The sequence below is a fragment of the Ahaetulla prasina genome, chromosome 4 (genome assembly GCF_028640845.1).
Source record: "Ahaetulla prasina isolate Xishuangbanna chromosome 4, ASM2864084v1, whole genome shotgun sequence".
NCBI classification, from domain to species: domain Eukaryota; kingdom Metazoa; phylum Chordata; class Lepidosauria; order Squamata; family Colubridae; genus Ahaetulla; species Ahaetulla prasina.
This window is the reverse complement of record NC_080542.1, coordinates 150,504,397-150,526,738: the sequence shown is the minus strand read 5'-3', so window position 1 is coordinate 150,526,738 and position 22,342 is coordinate 150,504,397. Positions and strand designations below refer to the sequence as shown.

Here is a 22,342-nt window from a genome sequence, read left to right as displayed (position 1 = left end):
GGCCCGTGGGTAGACGTGGCCAGGACATCTATCTATGTAAATAAAAGGAGAAAAGGAGGCCTCTGACTGACTCTTTGCTGGGAGTATTGGGGGGAGGGAAACAGAACATTTTGTCCAAGACCCCGACTAAAACATCTTCCACCATAGATGGACCAGCAGCAGGTACAGCAGCAGTTACAGCAGCTACAAGCGGCTAATCAACAGCTCCAGCAGCAAGTGGCTCACTTGGCAGGCCAACTTGCTGCTGGGAATGTGCCTGCAGCCCCCCCCCCCCGTCCTCCCACTCCTCCTCCTCGTCGCAAGTGCCCAATAACTGTGCCGGATAAGTTTTCTGGGCAGCCTGAGATGTTCCCGACCTTCTTGGGACAGTGCCAGCTCTACATGGCTATGCGGCCAGAGGATTTCCCAGACGACCGGGCTAAGGTGGCCTTCGTGATTAACCTTCTTTCCAGCTCGGCTGCTCGATGGGCCACGCCCCTCTTGCTCCAGGACAGCCCCCTGCTGGCGGACCAACAGCGTTTTTGGCAGCATCTGCGCACCATGTACGAGGACCCCGTTTGAATGCTGACGGCAACCAGGCGCCTTAAGGAACTCCGTCAAGGGAAACGCCCCCTGCAGGAGTACATCGCCGAATTTCGTCTTTTGTGCCAGGACTCTGACTGGAATGATGCAGCGCTGGTGGACGCGTTCCAGGAGGGACTCTCAGAGGAATTGCAAGACGAGCTGGCCCGGGTGGAGGCGCCGCGGACCCTCAACAACTTGGTGCCCCTTTGTCTCCGCCTTGATGCCCGTCTGCAACGGCGACCGTCCCGTCGCACCCCCCAGGACCCGCCGTCGACATCTGCACCCCCACTTCCTGCACCACCAGCACCCCGGGTCGCCCCACGTTTTGTAACTGCTGCGGAAGAGCCCATGGAGTTGGGAGCGGCCAGACCTCGCCTGACAGCCCAGGAGCGGAACCGGAGGCGCCAAGGGGGATTGTGCCTGTACTGTGGGGAGCCTGGCCACTTCGCCGCTTCTTGCCCCAGAAAGCGAAGTGGGGCACGCACGCCGGTCCCCGAATCACAGCGTGACCAATCGGGAAACGGAGCAGGCCCGACCTCGGGGAAACCCTAGGTCGGGCATGTACTAAGCCCCCACTGGACGTTGCGGAAGTAGACTCTGGGCCCCCTCGGCATCTGATTCTGGACACACGGATATGGTTGGGGAACCAGTCGGACGGGCTCCAGGTGCATGCGCTGGTGGACTCAGGGGCCATAACAAACTTTATGGACCAGGCCTTTGTGACCCAGTTTGCGGTCCCCATGGTTCCGGTGAACCCTCCGATGCGGGTAGAGACAATTGATGGACGAGAACTAGTGTCCGGCCCCATTAAATTTGCCACCCAGCCTTTGCGCCTGGCTATTGGGGACCATGAGGAGGCAATCCAGTTTTATGTCACGGCGGACCTTCATTTTCCCTTGGTCCTTGGGTTGGCCTGGCTTCAGACCCACGATCCTCAGGTGGCCTGGTCGCGGAACGCCATCTCTTTCCCGAGTCTGCAGTGCGTTGACCACATCTGCCACACCTGTGCCGGCCAGAACGTCCCCACCGCTGCCATCACCTTGCCTCCTGAGCTGACGGACTTCGCCGACGTGTTCAGCGAGAAGGAGGCGGACCGACTACCCCCGCATCGGCCCTACGATTGCCCCGTGGACCTTCTGCCCAACGCACCACTGCCTGTGGGACGCCTGTATTCCATGTTGGAGCCCGAGTTGGCCGCCCTCAGGGACTTCCTGGACAAAAATCTGGCTCGAGGGTTCATTCGGCCTCTCTCGGCCCCGGTCCTCTTCGTGAAGAAGAAGACAGGGGACTTGCGCCTGTGCTGTGATTACCGCTGGCTAAACGCCATTACGGTGCGGAATCGCTACCCCCTGCCGCTCATCCCGGAGCTGCTGGAGAGGTTGCAGGAGGCCACGATCTTCACCAAGCTCTATCTCCGGGGGGCCTACAACCTGGTGCGGATGCGAGAAGGAGACGAATGGAAGACGGCATTCGGCACCCGATACGGACACTACGAATACTCTGTCATGCCATTTGGGTTGACCAACGCTCCCGCCGTTTTCCAGCACTTCATGAACGACGTGTTCCGAGACATGTTGGATCGGTTCGTGGTTATCTACCTGAACGACATCCTGATTTACTCCCGGTCCAGGGAAAGCCACCTTCGACACGTCGGTCTGGTTCTGCAACGCTTGCGGGAGCAACAACTCAATGCGAAGCTGGAGAAATGCGTCTTCTTCTGGACTTCCATAGAATTCCTCGGGCATATCATCTCGCCCGAGGGCATAGCCATGGACCCATGCAAAGTAGAAGCTTTGTGTATCTGGGAAGCCCCTCGTCAGGTGAAGGATGTTCAGCGCCTGCTGGGCTTTGCCAACTACTACCGGACCTTCATCCCGGGCTTTGCCACACTGACGGCTCCACTTACCCAGCTCCTTAGGAAGAAGGTTGCATTCCGGTGGGGTCCCCCGCAGCAAGAAGCATTCACAGCCCTCAAGAAAGCCTTCATCACAGAACCCGTCCTGAGGCATCCCGACCTGCTCCAGCCTTTTGTGGTGGAAACGGATGCGTCCAATGTGGCTCTGGGAGCGGTGCTGCTACAGGCTCCGATGAATGGCGGCACACTTTTTCCCTGCGCTTACTACTCCCGGAAACTCAATCCTTCCGAGCGCAACTACACCATCTGGGAAAAAGAGTTGCTGGCTATCAAGGCTGCATTCGAGGCTTGGCGACACCATCTGGAGGGGGCCCGACATCAGGTGGAGGTCCGAATGGACCATCGGAATCTCGAGCACCTCACCACAGCTCGGAAGTTGAACCAGCGGCAGATCCGGTGGTCGTTGTTTTTTGCCCGGTTCAACTTCCGCGTGACCTACATTCCCAGCGGTCACAACCGGAGGGCGGATGCCCTGTCCCGCAAGCCAGAGTACCTCTGCGCCAAGGACCCCCTTCCTCCACGGACAGTGCTGCCGGCAGAAGCCTTGGCCGCAGCACGGGAACCAGTGGACTTGCGGGCCCAGGTGTGAGAGGCGCAGCGCCAGGACGCCTGGTCGCAGCAAAGGAGAGCGGAGGTGGGCCCCGCGTCTCCTTGGACCTTGGAGGAGGACTTACTCAAGTTTCGGGGGCGATTATATGTGCCCACAGGACCACTCCGAGCCCTCGTCATGACCCAGTGCCACGACAACCCTGCAGCAGGATATTTTGGATTCTTCAAGACCCTCCACCTGGTGACACGGACCTTTTGGTGGCCCTGAGTGCAGCATGATGTACATGCCTACGTGACATCCTGCGTACCATGCTGGCAAGCCAAGGCCGCTACGGGGGCCCCTCCCGGGCTCCTCCAGCCCTTTCCAACACCCGACAGACCCTGGGGGGCGATCTCCATGGACTTCCTGACGGACCTGCCGCCGTCCTCTGGGTTCACCACGGTGCTGGTGGTGGTGGACATGCTCACCAAGATGGCACACTTCATCCCATGCCGCGGACTGCCCACAGCCGCAAAAACGGCCCGTCTCTTTCTGCAGCACATCTTCTGCCTCCATGGTCTACCGGACAGGGTGGTTTCGGACCGTGGAGTTCAGTTCACAGCTCGCTTCTGGAAGAGCCTGATGGCCGCGTTGGAGGTGCAGGTGTGTCTGTCGTCATCGCACCATCCGGAGACCGACGGGGGTACAGGGAAGGTCATCGGTATCCTGGAACAGTATCTCCGTTGCTTCATCAACCAGCAACAGGACAACTGGGCCGATTACCTGTCCCTGGCGGAGTTTGCTTTTAACAACTCTCAACACATCTCTACTCAGATGACCCCGTTCTTTGCCAATGTGGGGTACCATCCGCGGCTCTTCCCTCTGGCACCACCGGATTCTCCTGTTCCCGAAACGCAGACCTTCCTGACGGAATTGCATGCGGTCCAACAGTTGGTACGTCAGCAGCTGGATCGGGCAAAGGAGGACTACAAACGATCCGCCGACTGCTCCCGACGGGCAATGCCCCCGCTGGCAGTTGGAGACCGGGTGTGGCTCTCCACCAAACACCTCCCGTCTGACCGCCTGGTAAAGAAGTTGGACCACCGATTCATCGGCCCGTTCCCTGTCGAGGCAGTCATCAACCCGGTAGCCTACCGACTGACCCTGCCACGATCCATGCGGATCCACCCAGTCTTTCACCAGTCCCTTCTGGTTCCTGAGGCCACACCGAGTCCCCTTCGGTGCCCAACAGCACCCGTCACTGTCGCCGAGGACGGGTCGGAGGAATACGAAGTCCACAGCGTACGGGACTCCCGCTGGCTGAAGGGTCGTTTCCAATATTTGATCGCGTGGAAGGGATACGGGACTGATTTCTCCTGGGTAGATGCCTCCGACGTTCATGCCCCTGACCTGGTGCAGGCCTTCCATGAGCAGAACCCAGCCCGACCGCATCCCGATCGTCAGCCCCGGGGGAAGGGCCCTGCGGTGAGGGATAGTGTTGTGACCCAGGTTCCTGGACCCGGACTCCTGGACTCGGATGATTAAGAAAGTGAGGGAGAAGACCTGGCAAGCCCTGCTTCTCTTGAGCCCTCTCCCTCCCTGGCACCCACTCAAAGGGAGGAGGAGGGGCTGGCAAGGCCTGATTCTCTGGAGCCTTCTTCTGATTTGGCAACGCCCCAAGAACAGTTTTGGAGTGATGCAAGACTGCGCAGACATGACCGGCGCGCGCAGCAGAAGCAGAGTTGGGATAAGGCCAAGTAATAATTGTCATGCAGTGACATCTGCAGAGACTATAAATAGGAGGCGGGACTTCCTGGTTTTTTGTCTTGGACAAAGCAAGGAATTTGCGCGGGCAAACTGTATCAATGGAGGGAAGAATATATTCGTGAGTAATTCTGGCCTTATCTATAATTTCCTCGTTATCTCCAGAAACTTGGCAGGCCCGTGGGTAGATGTGGCCAGGACATCTATCTATGTAAATAAAAGGAGAAAAGGAGAAAAGGGAGTATTGGGGGGAGGGAAACAGAACACTGACATATGATGTTACAGTATCTGTGAGTTCATCCAGGTCTGCAGAGGTATCTTTAAAAATATTCCAATCAGTGCAGTCAAAACATGCCTGTAGCTTTAATTTTGATTCCTCCATCCAGGTTTTCACTGATTTAATTATTGGTTTTGTGGCTTTAAGTCTTTGCCTGTAAGCAGGTACAAGGTGAATCATGCAATGATCAGAGTGTCCTACAGCTGCACGTGGTAAAGACCGATAGGCATCTTTTAGTGTTGTGTAGCAATGGTCTAGAGTATTCTTGCCTCTGGTGGGACAATATGCCAACTGATGGCAGGAAGGCAGCACTCCATGGGTGGAAAAGCAGAAATGGCCAGGTCAGCCGCAGTGGGAGCTCCCCGCTTTTCTTTGCCTCAAATGCAGATCAGAGGGTGGGCCATCACTTGCCTGTCATGGGTCAGTGGTCCACCAAGGCCAGGGCAAAAGGACGGTGTAGACGACCTGGGTCACACCGCAGCCAGGAGGGAAATATTTGGCAGTTCTCAGCCTAGGCACGGCGGGAGGGCACATCACGTCCATGCCAGACACTGCTGGGCACGAGGGAGCTTTATGAAAGAGAGCCGGTCTTGTTTGCCAATGGAAGGTTCTGGCACAGCTGCAGTTCTTCCTGAACAGGGGAGAACTTTTTCTGAGTTCAACTGACGAAATGCTTAAAATTTAGCTTATTAAGACTTCCTTGGTGATACAGAGAGACTATTTTAACAGCTAGGGTGGGTATCAGCAACCTGAGCCTTGGGAGCCACATGTGGCTCTTTGGGCCCTCTGCTGTGGGTGATCCCACCACTGGCTGGCCTTACCTCCCCTCAGTCGCTCTTTGCCTGACCTGAGAAGGTAAGGGCGACAGCGGGGGATGGAGAAGCGGCTGCGGCAGAGACAGAGAGATACAGAGAGAAGGGGAGAGAGAGAGAGAGACAGAAGGAGGGAGAGAGAAAGAGAGATGTCAAAAGGGTTTTGTGGTTCCTGCTGTTTTTTAACAACTGGTTCTCTGCCCTAATGACTGACTGGGTAGGCATGGCTGGGGGGTGGGGGGGATTCATGTGACTGGTGGAAGTGAATGACATCAAGTTGGCCATGGCCACCCAGGTTTTGTGGCTCCTGGTGTTTTCTTTTCTGTGGGAAATTGGTCCAAATGGCTCTGAGTCTCCCACCCCTGGAGTTCTGCATGGTGCAGCAGGAAGGACTTCTCGGCTATGTATCGGAGCACCCTGCTGGCTCCCACCTTGCGTCGGCCAAGAACTCCTTGTGGGTGTGAACTGGATTTGCCAGACTGATGAGGAAGCAGCCAGACCGACACCCGAGTCCCAAGGGTATGTGCGAAGTGACAAAATGGTATCAAGTTTGTTTTGGAGGTCGTGGCGTTGGCAGTGCCTCCGCCATAAACAATCACTCAAGCAGAGTTTGTCCAACCTTTTGCTCAGCGTGCTATGCTGGAGAATATATCAAAGAGAGGGATTACGTTATGCTTCGTATTTGAATGTACAGGATACACTAGATCAGAGGTCCACAACCCCTGGGCTGTGGCCCAGTACCCAGTCCACAGCTCCCGCCGCCCTGCCCCTTCTCTCCCCGCCAGCCTGCGAAGCCAGAAAGGTTGTGCCAGAGCAGCATTTTTGAACCACGGCACCTTTTAAGAGAGGCGGGCTTCTAGCACAGCCAGCTGGGGAATTCTGGGAGATAAAATCCACTGCCTTCAAATACTGCCAAGGCTGAGGAAGACACTGCTCTACAGTGGGGTCTCTTGGAAGATGGAGCACACCCAGACGCAAATCAAGGACCTTCTCAGGACAGCCTGCCCAGCCAAGAGGAATCGGGGTGGTTGGGCATGTGGCACTGGGAGCCTCAGATGCCACCGACCACAGTTCATCTGCGAGGGCTGTTCTACAGCCACAAGGACGCCTCCAAAGGTTTCCTGCCTAGAGTGTTGGGGCCCTTCGGTTCTGTTCTAGAGTAGCGGGCTCAAAGTGCCAGAGGGTAGCTGGAGAAGCCCAGGAGACCTCGCTTGGGGTTCCTCTGAGTCCCCGAAGACCCTCCAGCTTTCGAGGGGAGGAATATGGAGGGTGGACCACGTCGCTACAGAGGGAGGCCTTTGCGAAAGGAGTGGATCATCAGGGCAAGGAAGTGCAGGAGGGACGTTCCTGAGGGGAACCAATGACTGTGAAGGCTGGCTAGAATGAAAGGACCGGCAGCCTTCAACCTCCATAGCTGTGGCCAAGAAAGAGGGAGGAGGAGGAGAAGGAGGACTGTGGGGACCTTGGTGCTCTCTGAGCTTGGTGGTTTTCTTGCAGATGTTTCATAATCCCTCTAGGTAACATTATCAATACTAGAAGGGAGGGAGGATGTGGAGAGGAGGAAGAAGAGAAGGAAGAGGGAGGGGCAACCCAGAAGGAGCAGCCCAGTGGAAGAGACCAATCTAACCCTGCAGGCATTCAGGGAAAGGAAGCTGCAGCTGTGGAGGGGAGGCAGTCCCATCCTTGGTGGGCCAGAATCAGAATAGAGCCTGGAAAGGACTTTGGAGGTCATCTAGTCCAGCCCCCTGCTTGAGTGGGAGATCATATATACCATTTCAGACACGTGTCTGTCCATCCAGTCTCTTCTTAAAAACCTCCCGGGATTAAAAACCACTTTGCCCATGGAAGACGCCTTGGGTAGGTGGGCGGGGAGGAGGGGGGAGGCAGGAAGGCCCTATCCCTGCTCAAGAGGTTACCTTAGTAACCGGCTCAGCTGTATCGGAAGATGGAAGATAATCATGGCAACAGACAACCCCAAGAAGAGTGCCTGGAGTGGGTGCCAAAGAGGGTGGGGGCAGGGCGGGGGCAATTCCCAGGAAGGGAGTAGGCTGGGAAGAGTTTTGCGGCCCAGCTGGGATGGGAACTTAAGAGGTGCTCCAAATGATCCCCACCCCCAGTTTCACGCCTGCAGGAATGCCAGCTGTCCGGTATCCACACTCATAAGGGATGATAGGTACAGTGTCCGGCCTTCTCTGGAGGGCCTTCAGGACACGTCCTGGTTGAAGCAGGCAGGTCGCTGGTGGCGCAAGAAGCATCCCCTGCTAAAGAGGGGTAGACTGTCCCTGAGCCTGGAAGCTCTATGGAGAAGCAGCATGGTGGGCTTGGTGGGGGGGGGTGACGCCCCAACTCTTCCAAAGAGGAGGGGTCCCAAGAGCCCAGAAGCCAAGAACCACCCCACTCTAGCTCTTCCAAGCTCTGAATTGACGGTTTGGGCTCAGCCTGCCCTACAAGTGCCCCCCCACTCCCCAGCTTCCAAAGGGCAACATCACACACACCCCTCAGCTCACATCTGGGCTATCTGGCCACTTTCCCATTTGAGCCAAGACCCACGCAAGGGGGAGAGGCAAAACCCAAAAAAATCCTTTTGTGGCACACACCCAGGTGCCGGGGTCCCGTGATCAGACTTGGCACCCATCCCCCACCTCAAATTTATGGGACAGCACTGAGGAACCGGGTGCAGTGCCCTGTGGTTAAAACAGGCTTGGCAAAGTGACTGAGCCGGTGGGCTCCAGACAGCTGGGGGGTGGCCCACACCACCCCCAGGAGGCTTTGGGGTGGGGGTAGGGGTGCAGAGTTCTGGGCCGGGGAGGGGGGAGGGCTGAAGGAGAGGTCGAAAATCCTGCCTGGCAGGTCTGGTGCTCTTTGGCCACTCGAAGGCTGGACTCTGGGGAGAAATCAATTTTGGGGGTGCAGGAAGTGAAGAATCCCCCTTTGGGGCTCGGTCGTGAAGGGTCTTCTACCCACTGACGGGGCCCGAGGGCACCGGGGGCTGCTGTGGCCCTCTCCTCCCCACTCCTGATAGGTCCAGCATCTCTCCTTGGCTGGGAAAAGCAAGGGTCTTAAGCAAACACCCCCCTTATAAATCTGATGCACCTCCTCAGGGAGAATGGGCTCCTGCCTTTGGGGAGGGGGCTTCCGGCCCACCCCTCTCCTTCCTGCTGACCTCACAGAGGCTTCTGGGCTCACCACCACCACCACGGAGATGCCTGCACATGGCCTGGCAGGACTGCAGGAGGGAGAGGGCTCTTATGCCACAATTCTGCACCTCCACCGGAGACAAACCCTCCCCTGGGCAGCCCAGAGACAAATAGAAATAGTTCCCAACTTCCAACCGATTGCTTAGTGACCAAAGTCAAGACAGACCCAAACAAAGGATCCTTTTCCCACTCTAATGACCTTTGCCACATCCCTGAAATCCAAATTCAGACGCTCGGCCACTGGTTCCTATTTATGATGGTTGCAGCGGCGTCCCGGTTTGTGTGTGTGTGTGTATGTGTGTGTATGTGTGTGTGTGACGTGATTCACCTTCCAAGGAGGGGGGGGGAAGCTCGCTTCACTTAACAACGCAACTGATTGAACGGATTCCCCTTTAGCCAATGGGACAAGGCAATGCCTCCATACTTTCCAATGTCTCAGAGTCGTAAGTCGAGGACTATAAGAACTGTCCAACACCTGGTTGTCCTATGGGGTGGCAGCTGGGGGACGGCGCGGGATTGGCGGTCCTCAGATGGAAGAAGGCGGTGGAAGCTCTCTCCAAGGTGGCTCTTCTCAATGGACCACCCTCTTTCCATTCCAGCCCCGGGTACCACCGCCTGTCACCCCCTCCCCACCCCATATCCCCCTCCAGGCCGGCTGCCACTCACCAGGGTAAAGTTGCGGGCGCTGCAGGCGACTCCCCGAAAGGTACAGTGCCAGATCATCTCCCGAAGGTCGTGGCCCGTCCGGTTGTAGAATTCGGCCATGTCGAAGGGGCGCGCCTTGAACCCCTTAAAGTCGGCCTTGTCCCGCAGGGCGGCCAGGGTCTCCGGGTCGGCCAGGTGGGCTCCGCGGACCTCGGCGCGGGCGTCCAGCAGGGCCAGCAGCTGTCCCGCGTGGTAGAGGTCGTTGCGCGTGATCTTGGAGAAGCGGAAGGCATTGAGGTTGCAGAAAGTGACGGCCGGGAAAGTCAGGTTGGGCGCGGCCACCTCGTCCACTTTTGTCACCCGCGGGAAGGTGAAGAAGTAGCCCACGCGCTCCGCGCACACAAGCCCCAGTAGGGCCAGCGAGCCCACGAAGAACAGCGCCCACACCGCCCGGCGCAGGGAAAGCGAGCCAGAGCCGAAGATATGGCTCACGCCGTGCAGGGAGGAAGCCCCGGCAAAGATCTGGAGGCTGGACGGCCGCTCTCCATTCATGGGGCAGGGCCGCTCCCCATACATGATGCGCCTTTTTCGGGGGGCGCACGATCCCCTCTCCTCTCAGCCGCGACCCCCTCCTCCTCCTCCGGCCGCCCCCCGACTCAACTTGGCATGCTCCTTCCGCCCCACGCCCATGATTCCCGGCCCGCCGGCTCCTCTCTTCCCATCCTCCGACCCCTGCTTTGGAGGAGGGGGGCGGGCTAACCCCACTCCACCCCCGGCTGGGCCAAGCAACCTCCGAACCCGCTTTGGAGGAGGGGTGCTATTCCCCCCTACCCCCCCCCGGGCCAAGCGACCCCCGAGTCCGCTTTGGAGGAGGGGTGCTATGTTCACCCTACATTTCCTGGGCCAAGCGACCCCCGAGTCCTCTTTGGAGGAGGGGGCCGCGGAGTCAGCCGCCCCCCACCCCGCTGGCTGCGGAAAAACGCCCGAGCCCTGCGGGAAAGCGTGGAGGGGAACAGGCAGCAGCTTGTCCGGGCAAGCCCACGACCCACGTTCGCCTGCTCCAGCCGCTCGCTGCCTTCCTTGTCTTTCCTTGTGGGGAGGGGGCCGCCCCTGATTTCCTGTCCCCCGTCGCCCCCCTCCCGTCCCCGCAACCGTGCAGCACCCCACTCCTCTGAGCAAGTCCCGACTGCCTTCTGGGTCCTAAGCACCGGCGGCCACGGCCATCAGAGAAGAGGCGTGAAACGAAGGGAATGCAGGGTTGGCCACTTGGGGGGTGGGGGAGGTGGGGGGAGCGGAAGGCAGAGCTTCAATCAATCAGTCAATCAATCAATCAGTCAGAATAGAGTTGGAAGTTACCGTGGATCTCTTCTAATCCAACCCCCTGCTCAGGCAGGAAACCTTATTCTATTTCAGACCATTCATTCATTCGTTTCTCCCGTTTAGTCTTTCTATAAGACAGTGAAGATACCCTACGGACGTTCCGCCTTCTCTTTCCCCCACAACAACCCTGTGGGGCCGCCTGGGCTGAGAGAGAACGACTAGCCCAAAGTCACCCAGCCAGCTGATCTTCCATAGTTGGCCACTAAACACCCAAGTCCAGAGAGCACCAAGGACTCCACAGTCCTTCCTCCTCCTCCTCCTCCCTCTTCCACCCTTCTAGCATTGATAATGTTCCCGTTAAGTCATGAAACATCTGCAAGAAAATCACCAAGCTCAGAGAACACCAAGGCCCCTCTTTTCTTCTTTCTCCTTCTCGCCCTCCTCCAGCAGGAGACCAAGGTAGAACAAGAAGCAATGGGTGGAAACTAATCAAAGAAAGAAGCAACTTAGAAGTAAGGAGAAATTTCCTGACAGAACAATTGATCAGTGGAATGACTTGCCTGCAGAAGTTGTAAGTGCTCCAACACTGGAAATTTTTAAGAAAATGTTGGATAACCATTTTTTTTTTAGTGGTGTAAGGTTTCCTGCCCGTGCAGGGGGTTGGACTAGAAGACCTCCAAGGTCCCTTCCAACTGTTATTATTATTATTATTACCCTTACAGAATCATAAAATAGTTGGAAGAGGCCTTGGAGGTCATCCAGCTCAACCCACTCCTCAAGCAGACCCTTACAGAATTAAAGAATTAGAATTAAAAAGGACCTTGGAGGTCATCCAGTCCAACCTCCTCCCTCAAGCAGGAAACAACTGGCTGTCCAGTCTCCTCCTCCCCCTCTCCCTCACATCCCCTCCCTTCTATCACTGACGATGTTCCTTAGTGGGATCATGAAATGTCTGCCAGAAAACCCCCCAGCCCAGAGATCCCTAAGGTCCCCTCCATCCTCACTGTCAACCAGGGACCTTCTCCCAAGTGTTGTGCTTCTGGGATTATCCACACCCCGGGAGAAATGTTTTGCTCTCTGGGAGATCTTCCAAGTTTGCCAAGTGCCATCTCTCCCTCCTAACTGCTCCATCTTTAATCTGACTTGCCAGGCGGTGATACCCAACGGTGGTCAACCCGGAGTGCCCGATGGCGGCTCTAAACGGCATGATGGAAAGGTGTCACAATTTTCTGCGTAACGGCAGCGAGATTGTCAAAATTGTCAGTCCCTGGGCAAGCCAGGATGCTATTTACCTCCCTCACTCTGTTTGTGGTTTTGGCGTCAAGGTTTCCATTCATATTTAGGATGGTAGAACCATATTGCTGTCTCTACGACGGGCAGGACTCGGCGGACTCTGCTTAAGTTGGGGTCTAGAGTGCAATTTGGGGGTTTGTCAGGTGCATTTCTCCCAGCCCCTCCTTAACCCTTCCCTCTGACCCCCCCTTGCAGTTCAGTATCTGAAATTGCCTTTTCCAAGAAACAGCTAAAGAAAAAGCTTTGGGCAATGGAGAACATCCAGTATGGCATTTATTCTGCTGCGACTTTAGAAGAGGAGTCTCCAAAAGTGGCTCCTTTAGGATTTGTGAACTTCAATTCCCAGAATTCTCTCTGCTGGCTGAGGAATTCTGGGAGTTGAAGTCCACAAGTCTTAAAGTTGCCAACTTTGGTTCTGAAGAAAGAGAACTGTCAGTGCTATAGTTGTAATCCACCTCTGAAAAACACAGCGGACTAGCAACTTGAAATGCATTTAAAGTGTCCAAATTAGAAAGTGCAAGCAAGCAGAAAAAACTGCTTTGTCTTGGAGCGCTTAACCTCTTGACTTCTGGCTGAATTATTCAGCTACTGTAGGCCTTTTATTTTTCAGAATAAGTTTTATCCAAATCTCAAATGACAAGAGATAAAATATTAATACCGTACGCATAAAAAGAACTATAAAAGGGGGAAAGAACATTTAAAGAACATATATAAAATTATATAAAGATATATACAGAAGATATAGTTATATAAAGATATTTAAAGATATGTAGAGTTATGTAAAGAAGATATATAGTTATATCTTATATATAAAGATAATATAAAAAAGATATTCAAAGAAGATATAGAGTAATATAAAAAGAAGATAGTTACATAAAGAAAATATATATAGAATATAAAGACACATAGACATTTAAAGAAGATATATAGAATTATATAAAGTTATATAAAGATAAAGAACATAAAGATATATAAAGACTTAAAGAAGATATATAGAATTATATAAAGTTACATAAAGAAAATATATAAAACAAAAAGATTTAAAGAGGATATATAGGATTATATAATCCTATATAACTTTATATATGTAAAGTCCCAAAAGTCTTTTTTCAAAACATCCCTGGACTTTTTTCCCCCTGCCCTGGAAGACATTTCGCTTCTCATCCAAGAAGCTTCCTCAGCTTCTTGAAAGAGGGGTCAAACAAGGGCCACCCACCTTATGAATTGAACAAGCTTCCCTCAACGAGAGTGGGGCTGGGGAAGAGATACAACCCCACCCACCCTCCAGTCCTTCCAGCAGTTCCAAGAAGCCTCCACACCCATTTGCATCCGGGAGACCCCGAGGTCATGGATAAACCTCCAAGCAGCCTTGACAACTCTCAGAGATAGTACCAATGATCAGATGACTGCAAAGAATAGACATCCTCCCATCCCCTGCCATTCCGTCCGAATGAATGGAAGAAGCCTCTTGAATGAGAAGCGAAAGCTCTTCAAGGGGTTCGAGGGAGGAGGAGGAGCAGGAGGAAGAGGAGGTGAGGCCTGACAGAAGATGGGCCAAATGCAAAAGTCCATTATGAGATACAATTTGGAGGAGGTCCATTCAGTTTCTTGGTCATTATCCAAATAGAATGGTCAGGAAGCCGAGTCACGGCAGCTGGACATTTTTCCGAAATGTTTTGCTGCTTATCCTAGGACCTTCCTCAATTGGGGGTGGGAGGGTGGCGGGTTGTGTCCACCCAAAAAAGAATCCACTTATGCCAAATTAAAACCGTACAGATGGAGGCCTCAGATACAACTACCCCGCCCCCAATTTTTTATGCTGCTCTGGCATCAATTCAATTTCAATTCAGAATTAAGCTGGAAGGGACCTTGGAAGTCCTCTAGTCCCACTCCCTGCTCAAGCAGGAGCCCTTCGGCCATTTTGGACAAATGGCTGTCCAGTCTCTTCTTAAAAGTCTCCAGTGATGAAAACCCACAACTTCTAGTGGCAAGTTGTTCCACTGGTTAATTGTCCTTGCTGTTAGGAAGTTTCTCCTTAATTCCAGGCTGCTTCTCTCCTTGATAAGTTTCCATCCATAGTTGCTTTTCTCTGTACTTTTTCCAAAGTCTCAACATCTGTTTTGTAATCTGGTGACCAAAACTGAATGCAGGATTTTTTTTGGGGGGGGGGCGGCTTCCTAAGGCTTTGTAATACTAATATTCACGTGATTTTGATTCTGTGCTTCTGTTTACGCATCAGTCCCCAGAAGGAACTGATATATTATGTTCACTGCATGCCCACCACCTACTAATAAAGTTTCCCTATAAAAATGTGGTATATTATGTTCGCTGCATACCCACCATCTACTAATAAAGAAATAAAGTGCTGTTTTGTGTGTGTGTGGGTGGGTCTTTGCTATCTCTCTCTCAGAAGAGGAAGACAATCCAGGAGGAGCCGTTTTGAGTTTCTTCAGAGTAATACGGAGCCTCCTGGTTCTTTTCTACCAGATCCTGGACCATCTGGATCAACTCCTCCACCTGAGCTTCTCCTTCCACCCCTTCGGCCCGGTTGCTGAAAGCTAGGCACCGGTTCCCACACTCCGCGATGTATTTCTTCAGCTCTTTGTCCTGGGCAGAGATGAAGCTCTCGAGGGATTCCCCTTCTAGGTCCTCTTTCCCGGTGAACAAAATGATGACGTAGCGGAGGGCTCTCGCCTGGAAAGTGTTTTTCAGGACCCGGACGGTCTTCTTCTCCTCCACGGTGAAAGTCCCAATCTTAAGGACGTGGATAATGGCATGGGGGCCCGGCGGACACAGCCGCAGGCAGTTCTTAAGCTCAGCAGAGGTTTCCCCCTCGGAGCGCTGGGTGTCGCAAACTCCGGGTGTGTCGACCACCACAATCTTCCGGTCCTTCAGCCGCCTCTCCCCCCTTTGGCAACTTCGGGTTACGGTCTGGAGACTCATCTCGGAGACGAAATGTTTGCTCTTCAAGATGGTGTTCCCCTCACGCTTTTCCCAGCGCCAGTTTTCCCCACAAGGACGACTCTGAGCTCTGAATAGAGAAGGAGAAGGGGAGAAAGAAGGGGGGAGAGGAGAAGAAAGGGGGGAGAAAGGAACAAAAGAGAATGAAAGAGGAAAGACAAGAGGGGAGGGGAGGGGAGAGAGAAGGACGAAAGAGAAAAGAGGGGAAGAGAGAGACAGAAGAAGAGAGGAGGGAGGAGAGAGAAAAGAAGGAAAGAGAAGAACAAAAGAGAAAAGACGAGGGAAGGAGAGGGGAAAGGAAGAGAGGAGAGGGGAGGAGAGAGAGGAGAGAAGAAGGAAAGAGAAAAGAAGGAAAGAGAAGAAAAGAAGAGGAGAGGAGAGGAGGAAAAGGAGAAAGAGAAAAAGAGAGGAGAGAGGGAGAAAGAAAGGGAAAGAGAAAGTTACTTCCAGTGGCATAAGGCTGTGGTTCATCTACCGGAAGTCCTCGACTTATGACCACAATTGAACCTCAAATTTATGTGGCTATATTTGTTAAGTGACTTTTGCCCCATTTTACGATTTTTCTTGCCACGGTCAGAAAGCGAACCATGACATGTGTTAAGTGAGTCACACGGTTGTTAAGTGAATCTGCCTTCTCCCTTGACTTGGCTTCTCAGAAGGTCGCAAAAGGGACACTTCCGCCGTCATCAATACGAATCACTTGCCAAGGGCCTGAACTTTGATCACGTGACCCGTGGGGAGGCTGCAACGGCCTTCAGGGTGAAAAGCGGTCCCAAGTCCCCTGTTTTTTAATGCCATTGTCACTTCGCTTGCTAAGCAAACAGTTGTAAGTTGAGGACACATTGTACCGAGATTGGGACCCCATTAAGATTGGGTTAGTTCATGAGTTTCGTTTTGACAACTGGAAAAAGGGCCCTTTAAAAGCTGAGGATCCCCGGAAGCTGGGAAGGGAGGCCAATTCCCCCCCTTTTCCACTCTTGCTCTCAAGGGTCTAAACCAGGGGTGTCCAAATCAATTTCATTGAGGGCCGCATCAGGGTTGTGGTTGACCTTGGGGGGGTGTGGCCACCTGGGTGGGCGTGGCCAGCTTGATGCCACTCCCCAAACTGCTGCCATGTTTCCTTTTTGCATTGGGTGAACCGGAATCGCCCCGCAGGCCGGATCTGACCACGTCGCAGGCCAATGAGTTGAACACCCCTGGTCTACACGCCATTCCCACCTCGGCCTCTGAACCTCCTGCAGGCCTTGAGACACTCTCCATGAGCACGTGGGAATGGGACATCCAGGCCCTGAAGAGTTGGCAGGGAGGTGTTTCTAAGCCCTTGAAATACGGACATTTGTTACCTTCTCCTCCATGGCCCCGTGGTCCGAATTCAGCCTGTCTCCCTCCTGGAAGAGGTGCCTCCTGGAGAAGAAAGAAAAGATCAGGATGGCCTTCCGGTTAAGCGATGGCCCTGGTCTGGATCTCCCTCTGGCAGGGAAGGCTGGTGGGGTCTCAGGCCGCTTGTGGACCCAGGACGTCCTCGGCAGGAGATGTGTCAAGGGAAGCTGCAGGATGGCCATCTGGGGAGACCACCTTCCCCAAGAGGAAGATGAACTCTGAAGCTCAGAGAAGGGGGCTTTCACCTCTTCACCTTTTCCCTCCTCCCCACTTTTCCTCCTCTCCCTTCTTTTCCTCGTTTCCCCTCCCCTTCCCCTCCTCTTCCTTCCACCTCTTCTTCCTTCTTCCCCTCTCCCTGCTTCTCTTCCTCTTCCCGCTCCCCCTTCTTCCTCTTCCTGCTTCCCTCCCACCCTCTTCTTTCTCCTCCCTTCCTCCTCAGGGGCAGGTTTCAAAACCCGTCGCTATCAGTTCACTTGTACCCTTCTGCACATGTGCAGAAGCGTCCGGGCGGGTGGGCAGAGCCTCCCACTGCCACGATAGGTTTGCCTGAACTGGGGTGAACCGGTAGCAACCCACCACTGCTCCTCCTCCTTCCATCTCCTCTCTCTTCCTCCTCTCCCTCCCCCGCTTTCTCTTTGCTCCTCCTCCTTTCTCTTTCTCCTCCTTTTTCCTCCTCCCCTCTTTGCTTCCTTTTTCCTTCCCGTTCTCTTCCTCTCTCTGCTCCCCCTTCTTTTTCCTCCTCTCCACCCCTGCCTTCCTCGTTTCCCCTCTCCTTCCTCCTCTTGTTTAGCCAGACTAACTAAAGAAGGCCTCAGTTCACCTTTTCGGGCTTCTCCGTGGGACAGAGGGAAACGATCTCACTCCATTGTCCGATCCCTACTTGAGTCACAACAGCGCATCGGAACTGGTATTGGATGTTTCGATGGACATCTAGGCTGATTCCATCCTCTGGACATTTCATATGGACGCTGGTCCATGTCTCCCCTGCAATCCGATATTCCACTTCGTACCTGGAGATGGAACACGCCCCAAAGCTCACCGGATTGACTTTGATCCAGACACGGTCCGGCTGGTACAACTCGACCTCCGGAGGAGCAGGTCTGAAGGGCAGCTCCAAGTGTCTGTTGATCAACTTGCCATTTTCATAGAGGTAAACTGAGGCTCCCGGATGGCTCTCATCCCAGACCGAGGAAACCAGGAAGCGAACATTCTCCTTTTCCCGGTGGATCTCGGCAAAGGTTGAAAGGGAAGAAACCGCACAGCGGATCCATTGCTTCCTCTCTTCATCCTCAAACCACAGCTGGGATGGTTGCTTCTCTGAGGAGGGCCCCACCATCGCTGGTTCTCCACTTCCCTCTAAAGGGAGCCAACCTCGCAAGCCATCTAAAGAGGGTTCCTCCCTGTGTAAGGAAGTCAACACAAACGCGACCACAACCTTGTGTCGGCAGTCAAACAATATTTCCTCAAGCTTGTCCGGAGTAGAGACGACTTCCAGCCCTTCAAGGTGGGACAGGCAAAGTTTCACAAAGTCCATCTTCTGTTTCTTTCTCGCGAGAAGCTTCTTCAGGGCCTGCTGATGGAAAGGGGAGCAGAGCAAGCGTGTTAACACGCCCCCCAAAACTGCGGCCTCTTCCTGTCCCATGCGAACGGCAAGCAATGCCTTCCCAACCTCTTGCCGGAAAATTTGACCATGTCGCCGACAGAGACACCTGAGCTGTTTGACTTGGACCTTCATCTCTGGGAAGAGATCTGCGATGGGGGATTTGATCAGATCCTGGCACCGGAGATCGACTTTGATCAGGGATTGCAGGTGAGCTTCTGCCTCCCGGAGCCAGCCCATGGGTGGCTCCCGGATGATCCGAGCCGCTTTGGGATCCAACTTGATGAGCGGATACAACCAGACTTTCACCGGGACCGTGTTCTCCCTTTCTCCGAACGCTTGGGAGGAAAAGGCATAGATTTGAAAGACCTCTCAGAAAGTAGTTGGGTTTTTCAGGGGGATGTCGCTGTAGACTGTAGAGTGGATCTTTCCTTCCATTTCTCTCTCTGCTTCGCTCCATCTGGGGGTGTCTCTTCCTCCTGCAGAAACTTTCGGTACCTTCTCAATCATCTGCAGAAGATGCCGCTGGACGTCCCGGACATCTTCAGATTCGGAGACTCCACAATCAAAAACAAAGAAGGCCTGGGCCCCGTACAGCAGCGCTGTGACCACGTGGGTGGCTGACCCCTCCACGAATGCTTCCTGATAAGAAACATTCCCCCCATGGAGCAGATCCGTGGCCAAGAACTTCATTTCAGTAGTAACGGAGAGGTGAAGGGTCCCACGGGCTTGGCTCCTGGAGGGTGGATTCTCTTCCAGGTAGGTGGCTGCTCCCCCCACTTTAAAAAGCCCCCCGAAGAAACTGGCCTTCAGAGAGCCCTTTAGGTGGAGGGCAGAGGCTTTGCTTTCAAGAGACTCCAAGGGGAGGACCTGAAAGTCCATCTTGCGGGGTTGGTCCTCTGTCAGTACCCGCTTTTGTAAAAGGTCAGCGTCCCACAAAGTCATATCTGCAAGGAAATTTCATTAAAGTTGTCACTCATAACATTCTATTCTGTATTCTATTCTATTCTGTATTTTGTTCCGTTCTCTCTTCTCTTCTCTCCTCATTCTATTCCGTTCTGTATTCCATTTCATTCGATTTTCTATTCTATTCCATGCCATGCCATGCCATCCATTCTTCTGTTCTGTTCTGTCTCATCCCATCCCACTATTCTATGCCATCTCATATCGTCCCATTCTATCCATTCCTTCTATTCTGTTCTTCTTCCGTCCAGGGGTAAAATCTTTTTTTTTTTTTGCTACCGGTTTTGTGGGCGTGGCTTGGTGGTCATGTGACTGGGTGGGTGTGGCCAACTTGTAAAATGTGGTGAAACTCACTAAACAATGCTCTTGTTAGCAACCAAAATTTGGAGCACAATTGTGGTCATAAGCTTTCTTTCTTTCTTTCTTTCTTTCTTTCTTTCTTTCTTTCTTTCTTTCTTTCTCTCTCTCTCTCTCTCTCTCTCTCTTGTTACTCTCTCTCCCTTCCTCTTTCTCTCACACACACACCTGGTCTGGGCACATAGACAGAGCCCTTCCCGGGGAGTTTTCCTGCCCGGACGCTCCAGCAACAGTGGCAGTGGCGGCAGCACCAGAGCTTGCCTGGGCTCTCCTGCCATCCCAGAACTGTGCTTGCCTGGGCTGTCCTGTCCATCCCGGAACCAGCGGCAGCAACAGCAAAACATACCCTGCCCTTCAGGGACCTGAAGGTGGGTGGCCCGGCCCAGAAGTGGCACGTTCCTGATCATGGGCTGGATGTGGGGGAAAAGCAAGCGGGCGGCAGTCAGCCAAAGGCCCCGTGGAAGCCAAATGGAAAAGCCGAGCACGCCATGGCCAAAAGGCGAGCAAACCTTGCCAGGTCCCCCCTCCAGGCGAGCACAGTGGGTCTCCCTCCCCGCCCCACTTCCAGCATTGGCTTACCCTTTAGATCCTCTTCCTGCAGCCCTGCCATGCTTTCCTCAGTTTCCTGCCTCCACACATGGCTGCAGGCCTCAGACTGGTTCGGGGGCATCGCCAGCCAAAGATTACTACCGGTTCTCCAAACCAGCCCCAATCTCCACTGCCTATTCGCCCGATCTGGTCCAATCCAGTAGCATTTCACCCCTGGTTCCGTCCCACTCTACTCCACTCTACCCTACCCTACCCTACTCTATTCTACTCCCTATCCCATCCCTATTCTATCCATTCCTTCTAGTCTATTCCCTCCCATCCCATTCCATCCTGTCCTATTCTATTTCTATTTGTATTACTTCTTTTTCTACTTCCATTCCAACAATGCTGAGGGCCGACAGCGACTGGCGGACGTACACTTTCCTTTTCAGAGAGGATAGTAAGTCGCCCTCGACTTCTCCTATCTGGAGGGGCTCAGAAGAAGGACCTATCCTTCCCCCAAGGAGTCCGGCTGTCTGGGAGCACCAGTCTGGCTTAAGGGGAGCATCACTGGGAGCCCAAGGCCTCCTTCTGCATCTCGGGAGGCTCAGAGCAACAGGAGAAGCTGGGGGAGACTTACCTGGGATCAGGGAATCTCTGCGGCATCCCCAGCTGGAAGGGGCGGCCCAGGGCTGGCATCACCAGGGCCCCTTCCATTCTACACGTCTGGCCTCAAGCCACCCAGGGAGCCCCGGAAGGGAGAACCAGCAGCCGGTCTGGAGGTAGGAGATGAAGAGGCAGAGCTGGAGGGCGGGGGTAAACATCTCATTAGTTTGGAGTCATTTTGTGGCCACAAGAGACCCAAATCTAGCTCTGCGCAATCTCGACTTTTTTAAACCATAGTTTGTAGATCCGGGAATGGGCAGGGGGGGGGGCACAGAAGCAGCTGGACTGTCGGCAAACAGGGACGGTCTTCTAAGACTCCAAAAGCTGCCCCCAAAGAAGGGCAGGGCCCCTTTGCCACCCGCATCCCAGCGCAATTCCACCCAAGAGAAGCATGGACGGACTCAAAAGTTTCTCACGAGCCTCCAAGACACGGGTTTCCACTCCCATCCCGCGTGAGACTGTCCTCGCGGAGCTCCTTTTGGGCTGGGATAGGGCCATGGGGGGGGGCATAGCCCCTAGGAAAGAATTCTAGGGCAGGATGGGACATCGGAGGTCATCTAGTCCACCCCACTGGTCAAGCCAGGCAGCCTGTCCATCCATCTGCCCACAGACCCAAGGGGAGGAAAATCTGGCTGAAGAGGGGGGGCTCCTGTCCTCTCTCCCTTTCCCCCCCCACTCCTCTGTCTGTGCGGACTTACCTGCCAGCAGCTCTTTCCTGGCAGGGGGGAGGAAGGACTGCAGCCTGACCCCCTCCCCCCATTCGCCCACTGAATAGCAGAGTTGGAAGGGACCGTGAAGGTCATCTGGATTAGACTGGACTAGAATTTCAAATTTTAAATTTGGTTTTAACGGGGTTTTATTATCTTATTGTAATTTTTAATATTTGGCCTTATTTAATAATTTTTTAATTGGTGTTTTATTTTGTATTTATATGTATGTTTTTATTAGGCTGTAAACCGCCCTGAGTCCCTTGGGAGATAGGGCGGTATAAAAATGCGATTAAATAAATAAATAAATAAATAAATCTAGTCCAACCCCCTGAAGACAGGCAGCCCGTCCCTTATCCCACGGACCCGAGGGGAGCCCTCTTCTCTCTAGCGTTTCGGCGCCGCTTTCGCTTCCTTCTGAGCGGGGAGGGAGGGGGCTCTTGACCTAACTCCCTTCCTCCCCCCCCCCCACGCCTCCTCCCCCATCACGGATTTACCTTTTAGCGGCTCTTTCCTGGGAAGCAAGGTGGGAGGGCGGTAAGGACTGTAGATGGGCCCCCGCTCGCCCACTGAATAGCAGAATGGCGGAGGAGGAAGGGACCATGGAGATCTTCTAGTCCAACCCCTGCTCAGGCAGGAAACCTTATAACTGACCTCCCCGCAGGCGGACACCAAATGCGCCTCCTGCCACGAAGCCCCTCCACAAACAGAGCCAAAGGGTGACCCGCCCGCCCCTACTCCCCCGGCCCTCTTGGCCAAAGGAGGGCGGGCCAGAGGGAAGGCGCCTGGAATGGGGCGAGGAGAGAAGGAAGCAACCCCTCCCCCCAACGGCCCTTAAAAGACCCGGGAACAAACACAGCCTCT

The 22,342-nt window shown here is 54.0% G+C and overlaps 2 protein-coding genes across 3 annotated transcripts in view; both read right to left on the bottom strand.

Moving 5' to 3' along the window:
* Positions 1–10,450, bottom strand: part of ASIC3 (acid sensing ion channel subunit 3) — a 41,537-nt gene extending 31,087 nt beyond the window's left edge. The window contains exon 1 of the mRNA XM_058179417.1: positions 9,725–10,450. Coding sequence (XP_058035400.1) covers positions 9,725–10,279 — 555 coding nt within the window. The 5' untranslated portion in view covers positions 10,280–10,450. The remainder of the gene's footprint in view (positions 1–9,724) is intronic.
* Positions 10,451–15,149: 4,699 nt separating this feature from the next.
* Positions 15,150–22,113, bottom strand: LOC131196526 (uncharacterized). 2 transcript variants are annotated; one of them, XM_058179366.1, is made up of 6 exons: positions 21,976–22,075; positions 21,470–21,589; positions 20,746–20,881; positions 17,478–19,204; positions 16,621–16,681; positions 15,150–15,347 (listed from the first exon to the last, which is right to left on the bottom strand). In XM_058179366.1, exons 4-6 carry the CDS (start codon positions 18,495–18,497, stop codon positions 15,283–15,285), a joined length of 1,146 nt encoding a protein of 381 aa, XP_058035349.1. In that variant the 5' UTR covers positions 18,498–19,204; positions 20,746–20,881; positions 21,470–21,589; positions 21,976–22,075; the 3' UTR covers positions 15,150–15,282. The 2 variants fall into 2 exon arrangements, with proteins under 2 accessions (XP_058035349.1, XP_058035348.1); XM_058179365.1 differs by lacking the exon at positions 21,470–21,589 and having other exon boundaries at positions 21,976–22,113.
* Positions 22,114–22,342: the final 229 nt, after the last annotated feature.

Excerpts from the sequence above, each read along its gene's own strand:
- LOC131196526 (XM_058179365.1), bottom strand. The coding sequence starts at position 18,497 with ATGGGCTGGCTCCGGGAGGCAGAAGCTCACCTGCAATCCCTGATCAAA. Across the intron at positions 16,682-17,477 it reads CCACGGAGAAGCCCGAAAAG|GAGGCACCTCTTCCAGGAGG; the intron begins GTGAACTGAGGC and ends TTTCTTCTCCAG. Across the intron at positions 15,348-16,620 it reads ACGGGGCCATGGAGGAGAAG|AGCTCAGAGTCGTCCTTGTG; the intron begins GTAACAAATGTC and ends TTCTCTATTCAG.